The following is a 21648-nucleotide window of genomic DNA, read 5'->3' as shown; positions in this document are numbered from 1 at the left end:
AAATAAACTCAGTTCTACTTCCACTTTCTGCAGTTCCCTTGCAATGTTGGAAACTCTGCAGAGAGCTTCGCAGCTGAGAACCCAGGCCTTGGGTCAAGCCTGCCTCTGCCGTGCGAGCTGCTTCAGTCTGCAATCCACAAACCAGGGGGCCAGCTCAGCCCCAGCCCCAGCCCCCTGAGTCCTCACCAGGAGCAGAGGAGGGAGTCCAGGGCGCAGCTCTCTCCCGACCGCACTTCCTTCACTCCCACACACCCATCTTCTCATCTCACCAACTCCGACCCCAGGACGAGCCTTCAGATCGGTAGCATCCCAGTTAGACTTTGCAGCATGGCGTCACAAATGATGGTGTATCACTCAGAGCCCGGGAAACAGGGGCAAGTGCCACGCACACGCACACGCACACACGCACACACGCACGGACCCATCCACGACCTGAACTCCAGGACACCATTCCAAATAGCCTCAGAAAGTCTAAAAGTCATTTGGCTTTAATACAAAATCACACAAAGAGGGTCACGTGGGCTGAGTCAAATATTCGTGGCGCGTCAGTGACGTCACCCCTGGAATGTCCACAGCGCTCCCCACTCCCATCTGCAGCACGGTCACCACCAGCGTCCTCTGCAGAACTCACAGGGGCAGGAGGTGGCCCCGGCGCTCTCCTCCGGCCTCCTGCGCCGGCTACATCCAGCTGTGCAGCCGGGGAGCAGGCGGGTGGGAGAACCTCATCTTCTGCCGCAGACCGCCCGAGAGGAAGCAAGGGGGCGGGCACAGTGTGTGCTGACAGCACCGAGAGCTGGGTCCGCAAGGCATTTTGCTGGCCGTCTTCTCCAGGTGGGCAGCTGTGGCCTGGGTCATGGCCTTCGACTTAGATCTGCTTCCCAGACCGGAAAGAGAACCTGGGCGGAGAGCGAGGGGGCAGAGTGAGCAGAGGGAACAAGCATGGGGCGCAGACACCCCTGCAAAACCTGGCAAGGTCAGGATTTATTCAGGGTGCGTCATGGGCCGGGCGAAGTGCTGAGTGTTCCCGTCTACTGGCTTGCGTGGCGGCTGCGCCAGTTCCGCAGTGAGTACGATGAGCACTTGGAGGCCCTGGGAGGCTAAGGCAACAGGAGCTGGGCCTGAGCCGTGCTTTAGCCGTTGTGCCATCCCCATAGCTGCTGTTTCGGTTTGTGTTTTGTGTTTCTAAACTTAGGAGGTTCCACGTGGAGGAGGTGGCGATTTCTCCGTGGGACCTCCAGCTGCAAAGCAGACCTTTGCGGTCTAGGTCTGGGGTGAGACAGATGAAACACAGAGGCACCCCCAGACCGGACCCCTTACTTGGCGTCGGCTCCCCGGCAGCCACACAGAGCTGTCAAGGTCAAATCCAGTGGTGGGGCCGTGGGTTCTGCTTCCGTGAGAAACCAACCCCCAGCACCCCAGCAGCTGGTCCTGTGTGTGACGCAGGCATCGGGGCACCCCCCTCCTGCTGCTGGAGTTCCACCTCTCACCCCCCACCCAGCCTGTCCCTGGGAAGCTGGGGAGCTGTCCTCCACGCCCCCACCATCTGCCATATTTGAGTCACCACAACTCAAATATGTTCCCAACCCCCCCCCCCCATCTCCTCCACTGCCATCTGCCAGTCCAGGCCACCACGAGGAGTGGGTGCGGCCACCCCCCTGCGCCCCGCTGCGATGCAATCTCAGGGCAGCGAGGAGCTGGCTCAGTCATTCCTGGGCTCGAACCCTGCCAGGGCCCCCCACCATCCTCAGGATGAAGACGAAGCTCCCTCTGCGTGTGGCCTGCAGCGCCGCAGTCATCCCCTCGTTCTCGCACTCTGCGCGAGCCCAGCTCGCTGCCGGGACCACGGACACAGGCCGCGTGGCCTGCTGCGCCGCAGTCATCCCCTCGTTCTCGCACTCTGCGCGAGCCCAGCTCGCTGCCGGGACCACGGACACAGGCCGCGTGGCCTGCTGCGCCGCAGTCATCCCCTCGTTCTCGCACGCTCTGCGCGAGCCCAGCTCGCTGCCGGGACCACGGACACAGGCCGCGTGGCCTGCAGCGCCGCAGTCATCCCCTCGTTCTCGCACTCTGCGTGAGCCCAGCTCGCTGCCGGGACCACGGACACAGGCCGCGTGGCCTGCAGCGCCGCAGTCATCCCCTCGTTCTCGCACTCTGCGCAAGCCCAGCTCGCTGCGGGGACCACGGACACAGGCCGCGTGGCCTGCTGCGCCGCAGTCATCCCCTCGTTCTCGCACTCTGCGTGAGCCCAGCTCGCTGCCGGGACCACGGACACAGGCCGCGTGGCCTGCAGCGCCGCAGTCATCCCCTCGTTCTCGCACTCTGCGCGAGCCCAGCTCGCTGCGGGGACCACGGACACAGGCCGCGTGGCCTGCAGCGCCGCAGTCATCCCCTCGTTCTCGCACTCTGCGTGAGCCCAGCTCGCTGCGGGGACCACGGACACAGGCCGCGTGGCCTGCAGCGCCGCAGTCATCCCCTCGTTCTCGCACGCTCTGCGTGAGCCCAGCTCGCTGCCGGGACCACGGACACAGGCCGCGTGGCCTGCAGCGCCGCAGTCATCCCCTCGTTCTCGCACGCTCTGCGTGAGCCCAGCTCGCTGCCGGGACCACGGACACAGGCCGCGTGGCCTGCAGCGCCGCAGTCATCCCCTCGTTCTCGCACTCTGCGCGAGCCCAGCTCGCTGCCGGGACCACGGACACAGGCCGCGTGGCCTGCAGCGCCGCAGTCATCCCCTCGTTCTCGCACTCTGCGCGAGCCCAGCTCGCTGCCAGGACCACGGACACAGGCCGCGTGGCCTGCAGCGCCGCAGTCATCCCCTCGTTCTCGCACTCTGCGCGAGCCCAGCTCGCTGCCGGGACCACGGACACAGGCCGCGTGGCCTGCAGCGCCGCAGTCATCCCCTCGTTCTCGCACGCTCTGCGTGAGCCCAGCTCGCTGCCGGGACCACGGACACAGGCCGCGTGGCCTGCAGCGCCGCAGTCATCCCCTCGTTCTCGCACTCTGCGCGAGCCCAGCTCGCTGCCGGGACCACGGACACAGGCCGCGTGGCCTGCAGCGCCGCAGTCATCCCCTCGTTCTCGCACTCTGCGCGAGCCCAGCTCGCTGCCGGGACCACGGACACAGGCCGCGTGGCCTGCAGCGCCGCAGTCATCCCCTCGTTCTCGCACTCTGCGCGAGCCCAGCTCGCTGCCGGGACCACGGACACAGGCCGCGTGGCCTGCAGCGCCGCAGTCATCCCCTCGTTCTCGCACTCTGCGCGAGCCCAGCTCGCTGCCGGGACCACGGACACAGGCCGCGTGGCCTGCAGCGCCGCAGTCATCCCCTCGTTCTCGCACTCTGCGCGAGCCCAGCTCGCTGCCGGGACCACGGACACAGGCCGCGTGGCCTGCAGCGCCGCAGTCATCCCCTCGTTCTCGCACGCTCTGCGCGAGCCCAGCTCGCTGCCGGGACCACGGACACAGGCCGCGTGGCCTGCAGCGCCGCAGTCATCCCCTCGTTCTCGCACTCTGCGTGAGCCCAGCTCGCTGCGGGGACCACGGACACAGGCCCCGCACTCGTCGAGCCCCTCCACAGTTCATCTGTGCCACATCTGATTCAGGCTCTGATGAAATGACCCCAAGAGCTCCCCCAGAAGGAGGCAAGACGAAACCAGAGGCCACGGGGGTGCGTGTGCCACACAGAGCTAACACACCCTGTGGGACACCCACATCCTGCGTCGGGGTGCCTGGGTTCGATTCTCACACCAGCTCCCAGCTCCAGCTTCCGGCTGATGCACCTCTGGAGAGGCAGCGGGGGTGGGGGACCCAGGCTGAGTTCCGGGCTCCTGACGTCGGCTCGGCCCAGCCCCAGCTGCTGCAAGCGTTTGGGGAGGGAATCAGCAGATGGAGGAGCTCTGCCTGCCTCTCTGCATTTCACAAACCAAAAAAGCAGAATCTGAAGGAATGAGGGGTCCACAGTGGTGCCTGCTCGTGCGGGAAGGATTAAAGGGAAACCGGCTCCACCCGGGACAGGAGGGGCTCTCGGCACGTCCCAGGCCAGGCTGAGACCCCCTTTGCTCTGATTCTTTGCAGTCAGCAAGGAGATTCTGAGCTGACTCCATCTCTCGGGCATCCATAGGTCAGCAGGAAACTCTGGACTCCAAGGAGCACAAGATTGGGAACGCCTGCCCTTGGAGCCAGCCGAGGCTGTGTGTCCCAGTCCCCACAGCTGGCCGGCCGCGTGGCCCTCGCAAGTGGCCAGTCCTCTGACTCAGCTTCCCCATCATAAAATGGGCTTCGTTTTTTTTTTTTTTTTTTTTTTTTTTTTTTGACATGCAGAGTGGACAGTGAGAGAGAGAGAGAGACAGAGAGAAAGGTCTTCCTGTTTGCCGTTGGTTCACCCTCCAATGGCCGCCGCGGTAGCGGTGCACCGTGCTGATCCGATGGCAGGAGCCAGGTGCTTCTCCTGGTCTCCCATGGGATGCAGGGCCCAAGCACTTAGGCCATCCTCCACTGCATTCCCGGGCCACAGCAGAGAGCTGGCCTGGAAGAGGGGCAACCAGGATAGAATCTGGCGCTCCGACCGGGACTAGAACCCGGTGTGCCGGCACCACAAGGCGGAGGATTAGCTTATTGAGCTGCGGCGCCGGCAAAATGGGCTTCTTAAGTGGGGACTACAATGAATCTTTTAAAAAAAATGTTTATTATTGGCCGGCGCCGCGGCTCACTAGGCTAATCCTCCGCCTTGCGGCGCCGGCACACCGGGTTCTAGTCCCGGTCAGGGCACCGATCCTGTCCCGGTTGCCCCTCTTCCAGGCCAGCTCTCTGCTGTGGCCAGGGAGTGCAGTGGAGGATGGCCCAAGTCCTTGGGCCCTGCACCCCATGGGAGACCAGGAGAAGCACCTGGCTCCTGCCATCGGATCAGCGCGGTGCGCTGGCCGCAGCGCGCTACCGCGGCGGCCATTGGAGGGTGAACCAACGGCAAAGGAAGACCTTTCTCTCTGTCTCTCTCTCTCACTGTCCACTCTGCCTGTCAAAAAAAAAATTAAAAAAAAAAAGTTTATTATTTTTCATTTTATTTGAAAGGCAGAGACACAGAGAGCTCTTCCATCCGCAAATGCCTGTGACAGCCGGGGCTGGGTCAGGCCAAAGCCAGGAACTCCATCTGGGTCTCCCACGTGGGTAGCAAGGACCCAAGTACTTGAGCCACTGCCCACTGCTTCCTGGGATGTGCACGAGCGGGACGCTGGGACCGGGACCAGGATGCAGCGTTCCCAGTGGCGCCTGTGCCAAAGCTCTCCTCTGACGACTGAAGGGCGGGGGATTACCTGTTCTCTCCCCGGTCCTACTGCAGCCCATCAGATGGAAACCTGCAGCCTGGACACACCACAGGGAAGAAGCCAGCTCTTTCCCAGCTGCCTTGGCCGGCCCGGGGGGGACTGACCACTCTCTGCCAGGGCACACACTTGGCCTCATTCCCTTGGGTGCTCTCCAGGGGCAGCTGCTGCTGGGGTGCAGGCGTCCTCCCGCGCCCTCCCCTGGGCCTGCCTCTCAGAAGGAAGGCCTGGGTCAGTCCCAGGAAGGGGACAGAGCAGAAATCCCAGTCTCGCTCCGAGCCCAGGCCCTCTCCAAAGCTGCGGGCAGATCCTTGGATGTCCTGGCTTTCTGGACCGGAGGGAGGAGAGCTGATGGATTATCCCCCTTCAACGCCAGTCATCAGTGCTACTGTCTTTCTAAGTTTTGTAAGCCTGTTTCTGTTTGGTCATTGTTGTTATATCATAGTGAGGAAGCTGAGTGTGGAAGCCAGGGGTTCAAATCCCAGCTTCAGTATTTACTGTGTAGCCGTGGGCACGCTACGTTCTGTATCCATGTATCCATCTGTGACATGGGGACAGTAACAGTCCCTGCCTCTTCTCGGAGGGAAATGCATGCTGGGACCCCTCAGTGGACGCCTGAAGCCACAGCACACCCAGGCCGAACGTCCACCTTTTCTCTCCAAGGAAGCTTCTCTTTAGCACACCTGAGTCGCCAGCCTCTGGACTCTGGCGCTTTGGAGTCGACATGGAGTACAAGGGTCACCAGGGCAGAGGCACCGCGAAAGCACCCCCATCACTCTGATAACCGAGACGGCCCCAGGTCCCTCCCAGGTGGGCAGTGTACACAGCGAGGATACACTGGGTGGAGCGTGACGGCACGAGACTTCATCACGCTCTTCAGAACAGCGCTCTCCCAGGTAGTGTTCTGGACCGTGGGTGACCGTGGACAGCAAACTGTACAGTCCAGTGCCAAGCCTGCTGCCTGGCAGCTGCCATTCCCACCCCACGCTGGCACTGAGTTTCGGGGCCAGCCGCCGGAGCCCCGCCTCCTCCCGCCGCCCCGCAGTGACGGTCCGGTGGGGACTTACAGCTTCCGCATGATGGTCTTCTCCTCCTTGCTACTGCTGGCGCCGGGAGCCCCGGCTTCCTTCCCTCTTCTCCGTCCTGGGCTTTCTCGTGCTGGGATCAGGCCACTGGGGAAAGGGGGTGCGTGTGTGAACGGGCGTCCTGTCTGTGCCCCCCGGAAGGCGAAGGGCCTGACCGTCGTCCATCAGTGGCCTCACAGCCAGAGCCGGTGGGATTCTGATGCAGACACCCAGAGGCTTCCCTGCACCTGGGCAGCCCTGAAGCCCCTCGTTCTCCTGTGTAAACTGCCGGCCAGTACAAGCGTCCCCGACCCACGTCCTAGCAACAGGACCGCGGACAAACCCGCTGACTTAGGCCCTGGTTTCCCAACCTGTAGGATGCGCACGCCGGGGGCACCTGCCTCCTAGGGCTGGGTAGTAAAGGATCTAACATGTGACAGACACACGGCACTTCAACGTCTGTGGGAAAATGGAATGAAAGGTTAAGCTTATCTTGGTGCAAGAATAATTGTTGAAATCCATAGAACCGAGCATTTGGCCTAGCATTTAAGATGCTGGTAGGGGCCGGCGCTGTGGCACAGTGAGTAAAGCCGCCATCTGAGAGGCCAGCATCCCATATGAGAGCCGGTTCATGTCCTGGCTGCTCAACTTCTGATCCAACTCCCAGCTAATGGCCTGCAGGAAGCAGCAGCAGATGGCCCAAGTGCTTGGACCCCTGCCACCCATGTGGGAGACCCAGAAGAAGCTCCTGGCTTCAGCCAGGCCCAACGCTGGCTATTGTGGTCATCTGGGGAGTGAATCAGTGGATGGAAGATCTCTGACTCTCCCTGTCTCTGGGTAACTCTTTTAAATAAATAAATCTTAGGCCGGCGCTGTGGCTCAACAGGCTAATCCTCCGCCTAGCGGCACCGGCACACCTGGTTCTAGTCCTGGTCGGGGCGCCGGATTCTGTCCCGGCTGCCCCTCTTCCAGGCCAGCTCTCTGCTGTGGCCCGGGAGTGCAGTAGAGGATGGCCCAAGTGCTTGGGCCCTGCACCCCATGGGAGACCAGGATAAGTACCTGGCTCCTGCCTTGGGATCGGCGCGGTGCGCTGTCCGCAGCGCACTGGCCGCGGCAGCCATTGGAGGGTGAACCAACGGCAAAGGAAGACCTTTCTCTTTCTCTCTGTCTCTCTCTCACTGTCCACTCTGCCTGTCAAAAAGAAATAAATAAATAAATCTTTAAAAAAAAAAAAAAAAAAAAAGGATGCTACTAGAGACCCCCTCCAAGTCTGGTATTAGAGGACCCGGGTTCAAGTCTCAGCTCCACTCCTACTCCAGCTTCCTGCTCATGTGACCCTGGGAGGCAGCAGGTGATGGCCCAAGTGGCTGGGGCCCTGCCGCCCATGTGGGGGACCAGACTGAGTTCCTGGCTTCTGTCTGGCGCAGCCCTAGCTGCCGTAACATCTGGAGCGTGAACTGGCAGATGGGAGCTCTCTCTGTCTCTACCTCTCAACACACAGACACACACAGAAATCCAAGCACGCATCTCCCATGGCTTTGCTGCAGCCCCTTCACACGCATGGATTTCAGAATGTTGTGCACCGAATAAGCACCTCTTAATTCCATGTCCCACAAACTCTGAGTTGCCCTCCAAGGTATGAAGCCACCTCCTGTGCCAGGGTAGTCTGTGGTCTAAGCAAGACAGCCGTCTTCCTCACACCATTCACAGTCCCGTGGGGACAGAACCGGCAGCCCGCGAGGAAAGAAGTAAAATGAACGCGCACCCAGGCGGCCAGATGGTGGCACCATGGGTCAGGTCACGCTGGGGTGTGGCCCAAGGACGGCCTGAGGACGACCCCGGGCTTGAGGTCTGCAAGCTGTTCTCTCTCTCACTCCACTGCGATCCCCAGGGGCCAAGTTCCGGACGATCGGAGGAGGCTCATCTGAGACACAGGTGACGAGGAGCCAAGAGAGCAAGCAGAGCGCCACGTGCTGTCCCAACCCTAATGCCTTGGTTCCAATTTTGCTTAAAAATATTTCTTTCAGGCCGGCGCCACGGCTCACTAGGCTAATCCTCTGCCTGCAGCACCGGCACCCCGGATTCTAGTCCTAGTTAGGGCACCGGATTCTGTCCCGGGTGCTCCTCTTCCTGTCCAGCTCTCTGCTATGGCCCGGGAAGGCAGTGGAGGATGGCCCAAGTGCTTGGGCCCTGCACCCGCAAGGGAGACCAGGAGGAAGCACCTGGCTCCTGGCTTCAGATCAACACAGCGCGCGGCTGTAGTGGCCATTGGGGGGTGAATCAACGGAAAAAGGAAGGCCTTTCTCTCTGTCTCTCTCTCTCACTGTCCACTCTGCCTGTCAAAAAAAAAATTTTTTTTTTCTTTCTTTTCTCTTGCAGCCATTTGGGGAACAAACCAGTGTATGGATTTTCTCTCTCTCTCCCCAACTCTGCCTTTCAAATAAATAAATAAATAAATAAATAAATCTTTAACAAAGATTAGGGGAAACAAAAAGCTTCCCTCTTGTGTTGCAGCCCCATTTCCACCGGACTTCTGTCACCAGCAAGCAACAGCAAACACGTCCCTATTGGCTCAGTTCTGCGCTCAGCTCCTGTGCCATGAGGCCCACGGTGACTCGATGCCAGGGCAGGTCCCCTGCACCGCGCCCCTCGGACTCACAGGCTGCTGCCTAACTCCACTTACGCTCCCGGGATGGGCCTCAAGGATTCACTCAGGGTTAGAAGAGGCCGTGAGAAGGGAGCCCAGAGCCTGTGGGGACACAGGTGACGGCACTGGCCCGCCAGGAAGAGGGCCCTCACCACAAGCCGACAGTGCTGGCACCGTGACCCAGGACTTCCACGGAGCCACACAGCCTTGGTCAGTGCGAGCATTAGGGGCAGGGTTCATCCTCCACCCTCCATCTTCATTAAAGGGTTTTGCAAAATGCGGGTTCTTATTGTTGGATATTATTATTTATGCTTTGTTATGTATTTATCATAATAATGTTAATACTATTCTATAAGAGGCATCACCTAAAAACTCCCTTTTGGGGCTGGCGCTGTGGTGTAGCAAGTAAAGCCACCACCTGCAGCGCTGGCATCCCATGTGGGTGCTGGTTCCAGTCCTGGCTGCTCCACCTCTAATGCAGCTCCCTGCTGACGGCCTGGGAAAAGCAGCGTCAGAGGGTCTAAGTCCTGGACCCGTGCTCCCACATGGGAGACCTGGAAGAAGCTCCCGGATCCTGGCTTCCACTTAGCCCAGCTCTAGGCACTATGGCCTTCCGGGGAGAAAATCGTAGATGGAAGCTCTCTCTCTATCTCTCCCCTTCTCTCTCTAACTCTACCTTTCAAACAAATAATTAAATCTTAAACAAATTTTAAAAAAAGCAGAAAATCAGATGGATCCTATCATCTCTTGATTAACACTTTCCAATGATTTCTGGTTACATGGACAAAAATCAAGGCTCTTGCTTTCCAAGTTTTATCAGGTTGGGCCTCCTCTTCTTCTTCTTCTTCTTTTTTTTTTTTATTTGACAGAGTTAGCGAGAGACAGAGACAGAGAGAAAGGTCTTCCTTCCGTTGGTTCACCCCCCAAATGGCCGCCACGGCCGGCGCTGTGCCAATCCGAAGCCAGGAGCCAGGTGCTTCCTCCTGGTCTCCCATGTGGGTGCAGGGCCCAAGCACTTGGGCCATCCTCCACTGTACTCCCGGGCCACAGCAGAGAGCTGGACTGGAAGAGGAGCAACCGAGACTAGAACCGGCGCCCATATGGGATGCCAGTGCCGCAGGTGGAGGATTAACCAAGTGAGCCAAGGCGCCGGCCCTTCTTCTTCTTCTTCTTTTTTAAAGAGTTATTTATTTATTTGAGAGATAGACAGCAAGAGACAGAGAGAAAGGTCTTCCATCCACTTGTTCACTCCCCAAATGACTGCGATGGCTGAAGCTGGGCTGATTCAAAGCCAGGAGCCAGGAACTTCTTCCGGGTCTCCCATGCAGGCACAGGGGCCCAAGCACTTGGGCCATCTTCTACTGCTTTCCCAGGCCATTAGCAAAGAGCTGGATCAGAAGAGGAGCAGCTGGGATATAAACCAGTGCCCATATGGAATGCCAGCATCGCAGATAGAAGCTTAGCCCACTATGCCCTTTAAGTTGGGCCTCTGTAAGTTGGCCAAACTGGTTCCCACTGCAGGATCTTTTGAGCGTTCTACTCCCTAACCAGCCTCCTCTTCCTCACTCTCCTGAGAGGGGTCTTCCCTGGCCGCTGACTCTGAAGGGGGCTCCTGTCCCCCCCACTTTCTTGTCATGTCTCTCTCTCTCCTTTCCTTTCTTTCCTTCCTTCCTCCCTTCCTTCCTTTCTTTCTTTTTTTAAAGTTTGAGAGACACAGAGACAGAGAGGAGAAACTGAGAGCTCTCATTGCTTGGTTTAGTCCCTGAACACCTGCAATGGCTGGGGCTTGGCCAGGCTGAAGCCAGGAGCCCAGAGTTCCATCCAGGTTTCCCACATAAGAGGCAAGGACCCAAGTACTTGAGCCACCCAGGGTCTGCATTACAGGAAGCTGGAAGGGCGGTGGAGGGGGGACTCGAACCCAAGCACTCTGATACTGGATGTGGCACCTGCCCCTTGTTTCACAGTTTACAGCACCTGCCACCATGGTTTCCGGCTTCCTTGTCCATCGCCTGTCTCCCCTGGCAGAATGCAAGGAGATTCACTCTCTCTCTCTCTCTTGTTCACTGCTCTATGCCAAGTGCTTGGAACATGTCTGGCATACAGCAGGTCTCTGAGAAACTGGTTGCGGGGCCGCCCCTGTGACACGGGCGTTCCAAATGGGTGCCTGTTCGAATCCCGGCTGCTCCACTTCCTGTCTAACTTCCTGCTAGCGTGCCTGGGAAAGCAGTGGAGGACGACCCAAGTGCTTGGGCCTCTGCACCCATGTGGGAGACCTGGAGGAAACTCCTGGCTCCTGGCTTCTGAATTCAGCCTGGTCTAATCTCAGCTATTGTGGCCACTGGGGAGTGAGCCGGTAGACTGAAGATCTCTCTCCCTCTCTCTCTAACTCTGCCTTTCAAATGAATAAATCTTAAAAAGAAAGAAATTGGTTGAAGGCCGCTAGAACACCCAGGGGCCATGCGGGGCATCCCGGGCGGAGCCCGAGGCCACAGAGCCCACCTCTTGTAGCACTGCAGCTCCTCCTGCACCACCAGCAGCTGCGACTTGAGCTTGTTGCGCTCCTGCAGCACGTCCCGCAGCTCCTGCAGGGTGAAGCGGGGCCGGTTGGGATCCGTCAGGTCAACCACCATTTTGTCCGGTCCCAGGTTCACCTGGAAGAAAAGATACCGCTTACAGGGAAAAGCTCTCCTTGTCCGGCTCCCAGGGACCCTACGAGCCGAGATGTTGCCCGCTGGAAGTGCTCGGCGGATGGAAAAGCAGCCACAGTCCTGACACCGTTCTGCAAGCGGAGAACCATGACTCCCTGGAGGACGGCCGATTCCAGGGCTGGGGCGGAGAGAGCGCGAACCAAGCAGGGTCCCGGCTGCCGTGCGAGGCAATGGAGATGCATCCGAACGACACAGTGTGAAGGCGCTCCCACTGCGCAAAGGGAGGACAATTTGAGTGCTGAGTGGACAATCACAGGAATGGGTACTACTACATCAGAGGACAGGAGAATTCAGGAGTCTGTACTTAGAATATCAAGACGGGCAGGTGCTTGTCCTGCCATTAATACACCTGCGTGCCACATCAGAGTCCCTGGCTTCAACACCCAGCTCCTGCCGCCGTGCACTCTGGGAGACAGCAGGCGAGGACTCAAGAAGTTGGGTCTGTGCCTCGCACACGGGAGACCGACATCGAGTTCCTGGCTTCAACACCCAGCTCCTGCCGCCGTGCACTTTGGGAGACAGCAGGCGAGGACTCAAGAAGTTGGGTCTGTGCCTCGCACACGGGAGACCGACATCGAGTTCCTGGCTTCAACACCCAGCTCCTGCCGCCGTGCACTCTGGGAGACAGCAGGCGAGGACTCAAGAAGTTGGGTCTGCGCCTCGCACACGGGAGACCGACATCGAGTTCCTGGCTCTCGGCTTCAGCCCTGGACATCGTGGGCGTTTGTGTAGTGAATCAGTGGGCGGGCGTTCTTTCTTTCTGTCTGGTCTCTGTCTCTGCTTCTCAAAACAAGGTTTTTTAACAATCACATGTAATTTGACAAGCACAGAAATAAAATGGGGGCCGGCAGGGTAGCGCAGCATGTTAAGCCTCTGCCTGTGGTGCTGGTATCCCATACAGGCACAGGTTCAAGTCCTGGCTGCTCCACTTCCGATCCAGTTCTCTGCTATGGCTTAGGAAAGCAGTGAAAGATGGCCTAAGTCCTTGGGCCCCTGCACTCGCGTGGGAGACCTGGAAGAAATTCCTGGCTCCTGGCTTTGGCTTGGCAAAGCTCCGGCCTTTGTGGTCAGTAGGGGAGTGAACCAGCAGATAGAAGACCTCTCTCTCCCTCTCTCTCTCCCTCTCTCTCTCTCTCTCTCCCTCCCTCTCTCTCTCGCTGCCTCTCTGTAACTCTGCCTTTCAAATAAAGAAGCCAATCTTAAAAAATAAAATAAAATAAAAATGAATTCCTTTCTTCACGAGAGAAGAGGAGTCTGCAGTTCACAGGCGGAGTGCCGTGAATAACCGACGATGACGGAGCTGGAGACCACTGCTTAGCAACCACCCGCGGACGACTGACTCGCGGAGGACCGACGAGTGCATCCAAAACCCGGGTGGAAGCTTGCTGGGAAACAGGATATTGTACGCAGCTTATCAACGACAGAGGGAAGAAAGGCACCTGTCAGTGTGCACAATCCTGCAGACAGCAGGAGGGGGCGACCGAGAGCCTGTGCCTCATGGTGGGCAGGGACCTCGCCACCAGGGGCCACGAAGCACCCAGGGAACCAGCCTCCGCTGCACCCTCAGAACCGTGGAGACCACAGACGCCGACACGGAGCTGCCAGACGACAACCGAGAGTGCCGTGGGACCCAGATTCCATCCCACGTCAGAAAAAGGAAGTGCTTAACGTGGGCGCTGGGCGAATTAGATCTTCATATTCAGACACCTTTCTCCTCTGCGTTTGGTCACTTACTTATTTTTTTTTTTTAAGATTCATTTATTTATTTGAAAGTCAGAGTTACAGAGGGCAGAGGCAGAGAGGTCTTCAGTCCATGGGTTCACTCCCCAGATGGCCGTAACAGCTGGAGCTGTGCCAATCTGAAGCCAGGAGCTTCTGCCAAGTCTCCCACACAGGTGTAGGGACCTAAGCTGTTAGCCCGTCCTCTGCTGCTTTCCCAGGCCATAGGAGGGAGCTGGATGGGAAGAGGAGCAGCCAGGTCTCAAACCGGCAACCACATGGGATGCCGGCACTACAGGCAGCGGCCTCACCTGCCACGCCACAGTGCGAGCCCCGGATCACATATTGTAGCTCTTTATTGGATGTTATCGGAGATACTCACTGACGTCTTTAGAGGCAGAGGATTCAAATGGCTGCAACGCACTCTCAAATGCTTGAGCAAACACCGAGTGAACAATATGTAGATGCGATTCTTCCATATACATGGACAGATCCATGTTTGTCTACATGGGGGCTCTTCAAGAAGTTCACGGCGATGAACAGCATCGGATTTACTTAAATTTATCTGAGAGGCAGAGTGGAGCTCCCATCCACTGGCTCACTCCGCAGATGCCCACAAGAGCCACACTGGGCTGGGGGCTGAAGCCAGGAGCTGGGAACTCAACCCAGGTCTCCCGCACAAGTGGCCGGAACACGCCGCTTCCCAAGGCTGCGGTTAGCGGGAAGCTGGCATCAGGCGTGGAGCCAGCGCTGGGACCTGCGGGCTCGGAAGGGGGATGCCGGCGTCTCAGTGAGTCCTGACTGCTGGGCCCAATGTCTGCCCTGAGCATCTTTTACTTCTGCTCTCCAAGAACCTTCTGAAACCCCCGAGGACACACACAGCTGGGTACCACTCACGCCTGAGTTGAGGCCACTGATCGTGCAACTCTTGTTTCCTCCAGTCTGAAGCTTTTTCAAGTTCAAGTGGAAATAAAGCAAACATCTGAGAGCAACCTTAATGTCCGTTATTAGACGTCTAGTTACGGCACCGCTAGACTCTGGAACGTTCTACAGGTGAGAGTGAGAATAAGGCCTGCTGTCAAGAGAAATGCGATGGTGAGTGAGCGAGTTTCACCCAGAGAGGGGAGAGATCAGTACCTCTGCAAACGCCTGTGGGGCGGGCGAGGTGAGGCAGCAGGTGAAGGTTTCCCACATCAAGGTGATGGCTTCGGTCCCCGCACGCCGCTTCTGATCCAGCTGCCAGTCAGTGCCCCGGGAGCAGCAGATGGCTGGCGTACTTGGGTTCCTGCCACCCAGGTAGGAGACCCAGATAGAGTTCTGGGCTCCTGGCTTCAGCCTGGCCCTGCCCTGGCGATTGCAGGCATTTGGGGAAATGAAATGGGAGATCGATCGATCGATCGATCTCTCTCTTCCTCTATCGCTCTGCCTTTCAAATAAGTAAAAATAAACTTAAAAAAAAAAGACAATGCATTGTATTGTGAATGTTAGGGAGAAACAGGGACTTTATGCTGATAACTGGGGGACAAGTCTGGGTCTCGGTAACCTCTCTGGAGTGCAATTGGGCAACACGAGTCCTTATCAAAATGTCAAACACACCTTTCTGGACATAGCGAGGGCCCACTTCCTCCAGACACTGGCCTCTTCCAGGCCCTATGGCATGCATCAGGGTTATTCATTAATGCGTGTGACAAGAGGGAATGATTGGAGAAGAAGTGTCTTTTGATAGATCAGTTGAAGCAGAAATTGTCAACCTTTGCTGGTGGCTGGGCCCCTCCTGGCAGCCCGGCAAAGCCCAAGGGGGCCCTGCTCAGAACAGCGTCTTGAAATGAATAAAATAAAATAAAATGCAATAAAGTAAAATAAAATGGGGGGGGGGGGGCTGACGCTGTGGCGTAGCAGATAAAGCTGCCGCCTGCAGCACTGGCATCCCAGAAGGGCGCCGGTTCAAGTCCTGGCTGCTCCTCTTCCGATCTAGCTCCATGCTAATGGCCTGGGAAAGCAGTGGAGGATGGCCCGAGTGCTGGGGCCCCTGCACCCATGTGGGATACCCAGAAGAAGCACCTGGCTCCCGGCTTCAGATCGGTGCAGCTCCCACTGTTGTGGCCATTTGGGGAGAGAACCAGTGGAAGCGAGACCTTTCTCTCTGTCTCTCCCTCTCTCTGTCTGTAACTCTACCTCTCAAGTAAATAAACAAAACCTTTAATAAAATATATACACTGAACAGAAAGCTCTGAGATATGTGCTACATGGAACACGATGTGACACGGACGGGACTCCGCTGCTGACACTCCAGGCTTTGCTCACGTCACTGGGGCACGTTCTTCACACTCATAATTGGAGAAACTGAAAAATTTCATTTGGAGGTTGGTGAAAATAAGTCTGAAATTTTCGCCCCATGATAGTTCACGAGCCTCTGAATTAGAATCACGTTCCCTGGGTGAACCCACGGACACCAAGTTGAAAACCCTAAGAGCGAACAAACAGTAACACTGAACAACGGAATTTCTAAGAGCCGTTACAAACCAAGGAAGTTTTCACAGCCCAGTTTGGTTCAACTTTCGAGCTGTGTTGGAAGAAAATAAGGGAGAGGCAGAACAGTGTCTATTCAATGCCATTTGTGTGAAAAATGGGAAATAGTCATATTTGTTATTTCTGCTTAAAGAGCCTTTGGAAGGATACATAAGAAATCGACCATTTAAATTCCGTAAGGATGGGGAACTTGGTGGCGTGGGCAGAGACAGATGGGATGGGTAATTTTCAAAGCAAAAACCCCTTGTGAACTTTGAACTTATTCTTTTTTTTTAGTTTATTTTTTAAGATTTATTTAATTGAAAGGCAGATTAGAGAGAGAGAGAGAGGGAGAGAGAATCTTCTATTTGCTGATTCACTCCCCAAGTGGCCACAATGGCCAGAGGCTGGATCAGGCCAAAGCAGGAGCCAGGAGCTCCATCTGGGTCTCCCATGTGGGTGCAGGGGCCCAAGCACCTGGGCCATCTTCCGCTGCCTTCCCAGGCACATTGGGAGCTGCACTGGAAGTGGAGCAGCCGGGACTTGAACGGTGTCACCCAGATATGGGATGTGAATGTCCCAAAGGTGATGTAACCACTAAGCCTCATGTCTGCTCCTGAGAGACAGGTATCACCTCACACTCATCAGGAGGGGCCCTGTCCAAAGAACAGAAAACAAAACAAAAAAACCACAAAGAACAGAAAACAACCACAGCCCTGGGCACTCGCCCGGGAGTGCAGGTGGCAAGGCCACCGCGGAAAGGAAGTGTGGCCTCCTCCCAACAGGAAACAGAACTCCTCCTTGATCCAGACATTCCACTGCTTCCCATGGCCCCAAAGCACCGAGAGCACGGACATGAAGAGACGCTTCTCGGGACAACCGTGTTCAGGGCAGGGCCGTTCCTAACGGCCAAGGGGTGGACGCAACCCCAGCACCTGGGCTCCCAGCACGGGACTAGAGGGGCGAGACCTGGTCTCGAGGCCGGCGGGCCATGACTCAGCCCTACCAGGGCGGGGGATTCGGACACATGCCACAGCACGATGGACACTTGAGGACCTATGTCAGGTAAACAGGCCAGTGCCAGCTGGACAGTGGTCCCATGACCACATTCTGTGTAGCACCGACACTGGTAAACTCACAAAGACGCCAAGCAGAGCTCATGGACCGGCACCGTGGCACCGTGGCACCGTGGGTTAAGCCGCCACCCCGAGGACCGGCTAATCCACTTCCGACCCAGCTCCCTGCTAATGTGCCTGAGAAGGCAGCAGAGGACGGCCCAGGAACTTGGGTTTCTGCCCAGGATGGAGTTCCTGGCTCCTGGCGTCAGTCCCGCCCAGCCCAGGCCACCGTGGCCACTTGGGCGTCAACGGCGGATGGAAGACCTTTGTTTCTCTCCCTCTCTTCGAAAAAAGAAAGGCAGAGCTCAGCTGTGTGCACCTGCTTTCAGAACGCCCTGGGACGGCTGCCGGCCAGCCTCACTCTGAGACGCCCAGATGCATCGATGGATTCTACCCTTGTGTGGATTTTGTCTCCACGCCAAAGCAGGTGTGAGCCTGAGTGGGGGACACAAAATGAAGGTGCAGTGGGTGCTTCCCTTCCGTGTGTACGCCACTGAGCTGGTGAGTCGTCTGGCCTTCGTGTGGTATGATTTTAAAAATTCAGCTTTGTATCCTCGGTAGAATGTGTGGTGAAGCAATAGTCATTGATTAAAAAAAGAAAGTAAAATATAGAGGTTGGAGGGGCTGCGGGAGGCGGAGAAGCTGGGAGTTGCTATTCAATGGCTACAGTTTCAGTTTTAAAAGATGTCAAGGTTCTGGAGATGATGGTAGTGACCCCAGCACAACACAACGTCAATGTCCTGGGCCTGTGGCCCCTGCATCCCACATGGACGCCGGTTCGAGTCCTGGCTGCTCCACTTCCGATCCAGCTCTCTGCTATGGCCTGGGAAAGCAGCGGAAGATGGCCCAAGTGCTTGGGCCCCTGCACTCGTGTGGGAGACCAGGAAAAAGCTCCTGGCTCCTGGCTGCTGCCTGGCCCAGAGTTGGCTGTTCTGGCCATCTGGGGAGTGAACCAGTGGATGGAAGACTGTGAACTGTGCACACACCAGCAGCTGAGAGGGCGAAGCTCCCACGAGATGTATTTTACCACAGCCAGAAAAGAGAGCACAACAGAGAACAAGGTGCACGTTCACTGTCGAGTGGCACTGACCTTCCTTCTCTGTAACCGTGCTGTCTTCAGACTGCGGTTTGGGGAGAAAATGTGCCACTTCATCCGCTGCCTCCCACAGTCGCCTCCCACGGGAAATGACCAGGCCCCGGGCAGACCACACAGGAAACGACCCGGCGACCGGCCCCGAGGGCTGCCTCCACCTCCTCCTGCCAGGGGACCGGGGCGAGGGTGGCGCTGGACGCAGCCACACCTTCCTGGACAAGCATTGTGGCCTCTGCAAAGCCAGGCTGCTAGCGACGAGCCTCGGGCACCCCCAGGACGGATGCCACAGCAGAAGCCCGCCCACGAGTACCAGTGTCGGCCTGACTCGGGGCAGCCCCTGAGGACGCCCACGCTCCCCTGGGACACTCACGGACCCTGCCCTGTTCTCTGCCGTCTCTCACGCCCACTGCTGGGTCTGTACCTCTCCTGCTAGGTGGCAGCTCCATGAGGGCAGTGGCCTTGTCCAGCTCACCTGCATGCCCGGGCCTGGCCTGTGGCAGCTCCCTCACCAAACGCCAGCCCAACAGACATGGCCCAGTGTCACGGCGCAGTGAATGCAGACTCTCTGAGTTCACACGCTGACCCCGTTCTCCCAGCAGTAAGTCCTCATGCAAATTAACAGTCAGCAAAGCACAGTGAGTTCAGCCATGGGGTGGGTTTAAGCGACGTAATCCACGTCCAGGAGCTGTTCAGAATCTTTACCTGTGACTAACAGATTAGTGAAACTCACAAGGTTTTAAAATTCAGAAGAGAAACCACAACAGCCTGCTGGCCTCCTGGCTGCCCTGCTTCTGACCCAGCTCTCTGCGAATGCGCCCGGGAAAGCAGGCAAAGACGGTCTGAGTGCGTGGGCCTGGCCCAGCAGTCGTGAGCGTTGTGGAGTGAACCAGTGGATGAAAGCTCTCTCTCTCTCTCTTTCCCTTTCTCTCTGTAATTCTGGCTTTCAAATAAATAAATCTTTTTTTTTTTTTTTTTTTTTTTTTTTTGACAGGCAGACTGGACAGTGAGAGAGAGAGAGACAGAGAGAAAGGTCTTCCTTTGCCGTTGGTTCACCCTCCAATGGTCGCCGTGGCCGGTGTACCATGCTGATCCGAAGCCAGGAGCCAGGTGCTTCTCCTGGTCTCCCATGGGGTGCAGGGCCCAAGCACTTGGGCCATCTTCCGCTGCACTCCCGGGCCACAGCAGAAAGATCGACTGGAAGAGGAGCAACGGGACAGAATCCGGCACCCTGACCGGCACTAGAACCCGGTGTGCCGGCGTCGCAGGCGGAGGATTAGCCTATTGAGCCACACACTGGCCCAAGTAAATAAATCTTAAAACACACACATACACACACACACACAACTGGGGCCGGCACTGTGGCATAGGGGGTAAAGCCTCTACCTGCAGTGCTGGCATCTCATATGAGCACCGGTTCTAGACCTGGCTGCTCCACTTCCGATCCAGCTCTCTGCTATGGCCTGGGAAAGCAGTAGAAGATGGCCCAAGTGCTTGGGCCCCCGCACCTGCATGGGAGACCTGGAAGAAGCTCCTGGCACTGGCCTGGCGCAGCCACTTAGGGGGCTGAGCCAGCAGGTGCAAGACCTCTCTCTCCACCACTATTTCACTTTGTCTGTAACTCTATATTTCAAATAAATAAATCTTTATTTACTTATTTTTAAAAAGGAAGTGGAGCAGCCAGGACTGGGATAGGCACCCATATGGGGTATGGGTGTCGCCCCACTGCTCAAAGCCCACCGGCCCCAGCTTGCTGGTTCTTGACATACTTCACCCACCAGTACAACCACATCTTAGATAAGGAAGTTTCTGGCTGTCCATCAAGTGCCTGCTCGCTCCTTCCCCATCCCCCCCCTCCCTTCTCTAAAGATTATTCTGCCGGCTCTGAAATTTTCAATGAATGTACGGGTAGTTTCTCCTTTGTGCCTGGCTTCTGTATGTCAATGTAACATCTGGGAGATTCCCCCATACTGCACCGGTACTCCCTTCTTAAGAAAAATTAAAACATTTACGGGAGAGAGCGAACACCTTCCTAAATCCCTCAGACACCCAGGGCTGGACCAGAAACTGAACCCAGGACTCCCCAGCAGGCGGCAGGAGCCATCACCACTGCCTCCCGGGTCTGCACCAGCAGGAGCTGGGGAGCTGGGAACCTAACGCAGGCACTGGAGGGAGGGCCCGCGGCGGTTTACCCGCAAGCCCCGCACCCTCAAGGCTCCCCTTGTGTTTCGTCGCCGTGCACGCGCACACACACCCCCTACACAACTGCTCTGTGGCCACGGGCACGCGAAGGTCTCCAGGTCAAAGGTGCTCAGCGTGCAATGTGTCCGCATCCCCCGGGACTTGAGGGCGGCGCGGACCTCGGACCCCGCACCTGGGACGCTAGGTCTGTTCCGGGTGGCCCGGCCACCGGCGGGGGACGCTTCTGGGGGCCTCTGGCCGGGAAGGAAAAGGAGCGCCCCACCCCGCCCCACCCCGCGCAACCCCCGGCCCACTCACCTCCCCGCGAGCCGGGGGCAGCTCCCGGCGCAGCCCGGCCACCTCCGCCCGCAGGCTGTCCCGCTCCAGGCGCAGCGCCTCCGCCGTCAGATTGCCCTCGCTCACCAGCGCCTCCAGCAACTCCAGCACGCGCACGATTTTGAACTGCAGCTGCGTCACCCGGGGGTCGCTGCCCAGGGCCATCAGCTCGCGGCCCACCACGTAGGAGATGTCGTACACGTCCTCCGCGGTCAGCTGCGAGGGGCTCTTGCCCAGCGCCCCCTCGGGCCCGGCCTCCTCCGCCTCGCCGTCCTCCTCTTCCTCGTCGCGCACTGGGGGCTCCTCCATGGCCGCCCGCCCGCCCGGACCCCCGCGGCCTCCGGCGCCGCGCCGCGCTCGCCTGCCGGACTCCGACTTCCTCCAGGCACCCAAAACTTTCCGCGGGGCGGAGACCCTGCCCGCCAATCGGCGCGGCCCGGGGGTGGGTCCGCGCGGGGCGCCGCTCGGGCCGGACGCCGGGCGCGCAGCGGCGGGCGCCCCACGGCGCGGCCCGGAGCGCGCGGGACGCGGGCGCGGCGGGGCGCCGAGCGCGGGCTACGGCGGCCGCCCCCGCCCCCGCCCCGCGAGCCGCGCGCGGTGCGGGGAAGCCGCGTTTCCACGGCGACGCGGGCCGAGTTTCCACGCCCTCTTGCGCGCGCAGGCTTTCCAGTCCTGCGGTTGGCTGCGCCGTGACGGCAGGCCCGGGTTTCTGGTGCAGGGCTATTTTCTGAGCGCCAAGGATAGGGGTGCGCGAAGCTCCCGGGCTTGGGAGCCCCGGGCCAGGGTCAGCAGCACCAGGGGGGCGCCCGCCGTGGGCGGGGTTCCCCCGCGTATCTCACGCCGTGACCGTGGCGAGCCCCGGGCCTCAGTGTGCGGCTCTGTAGAATGGGGGCAGCGAGGAACCTGGGAGGTGACCGGATCGTGCGTGTGGTCTGCCAGGCACTTAGGGGCAGCCGGCGCCGACAC

The 21648-nt window shown here is 58.3% G+C and overlaps 1 protein-coding gene across 1 annotated transcript; it reads right to left on the bottom strand.

Annotated features, from left to right (window-relative positions):
* Positions 1–465: 465 nt before the first annotated feature.
* RILPL2 (Rab interacting lysosomal protein like 2) lies at positions 466–21033 on the bottom strand. The gene is made up of 4 exons (XM_062182533.1): positions 20665–21033; positions 11522–11673; positions 6379–6483; positions 466–896 (listed from the first exon to the last, which is right to left on the bottom strand). Exons 1-4 carry the CDS (start codon positions 20989–20991, stop codon positions 866–868), a joined length of 615 nt encoding a protein of 204 aa, XP_062038517.1. The 5' UTR covers positions 20992–21033; the 3' UTR covers positions 466–865.
* Between the last annotated feature and the right edge of the window lie 615 nt (positions 21034–21648).

The sequence above is a fragment of the Lepus europaeus genome, chromosome 23 (genome assembly GCF_033115175.1).
Source record: "Lepus europaeus isolate LE1 chromosome 23, mLepTim1.pri, whole genome shotgun sequence".
Lineage (NCBI taxonomy): Eukaryota > Metazoa > Chordata > Mammalia > Lagomorpha > Leporidae > Lepus > Lepus europaeus.
This window is presented reverse-complemented; position numbering and strand designations above follow the sequence as displayed.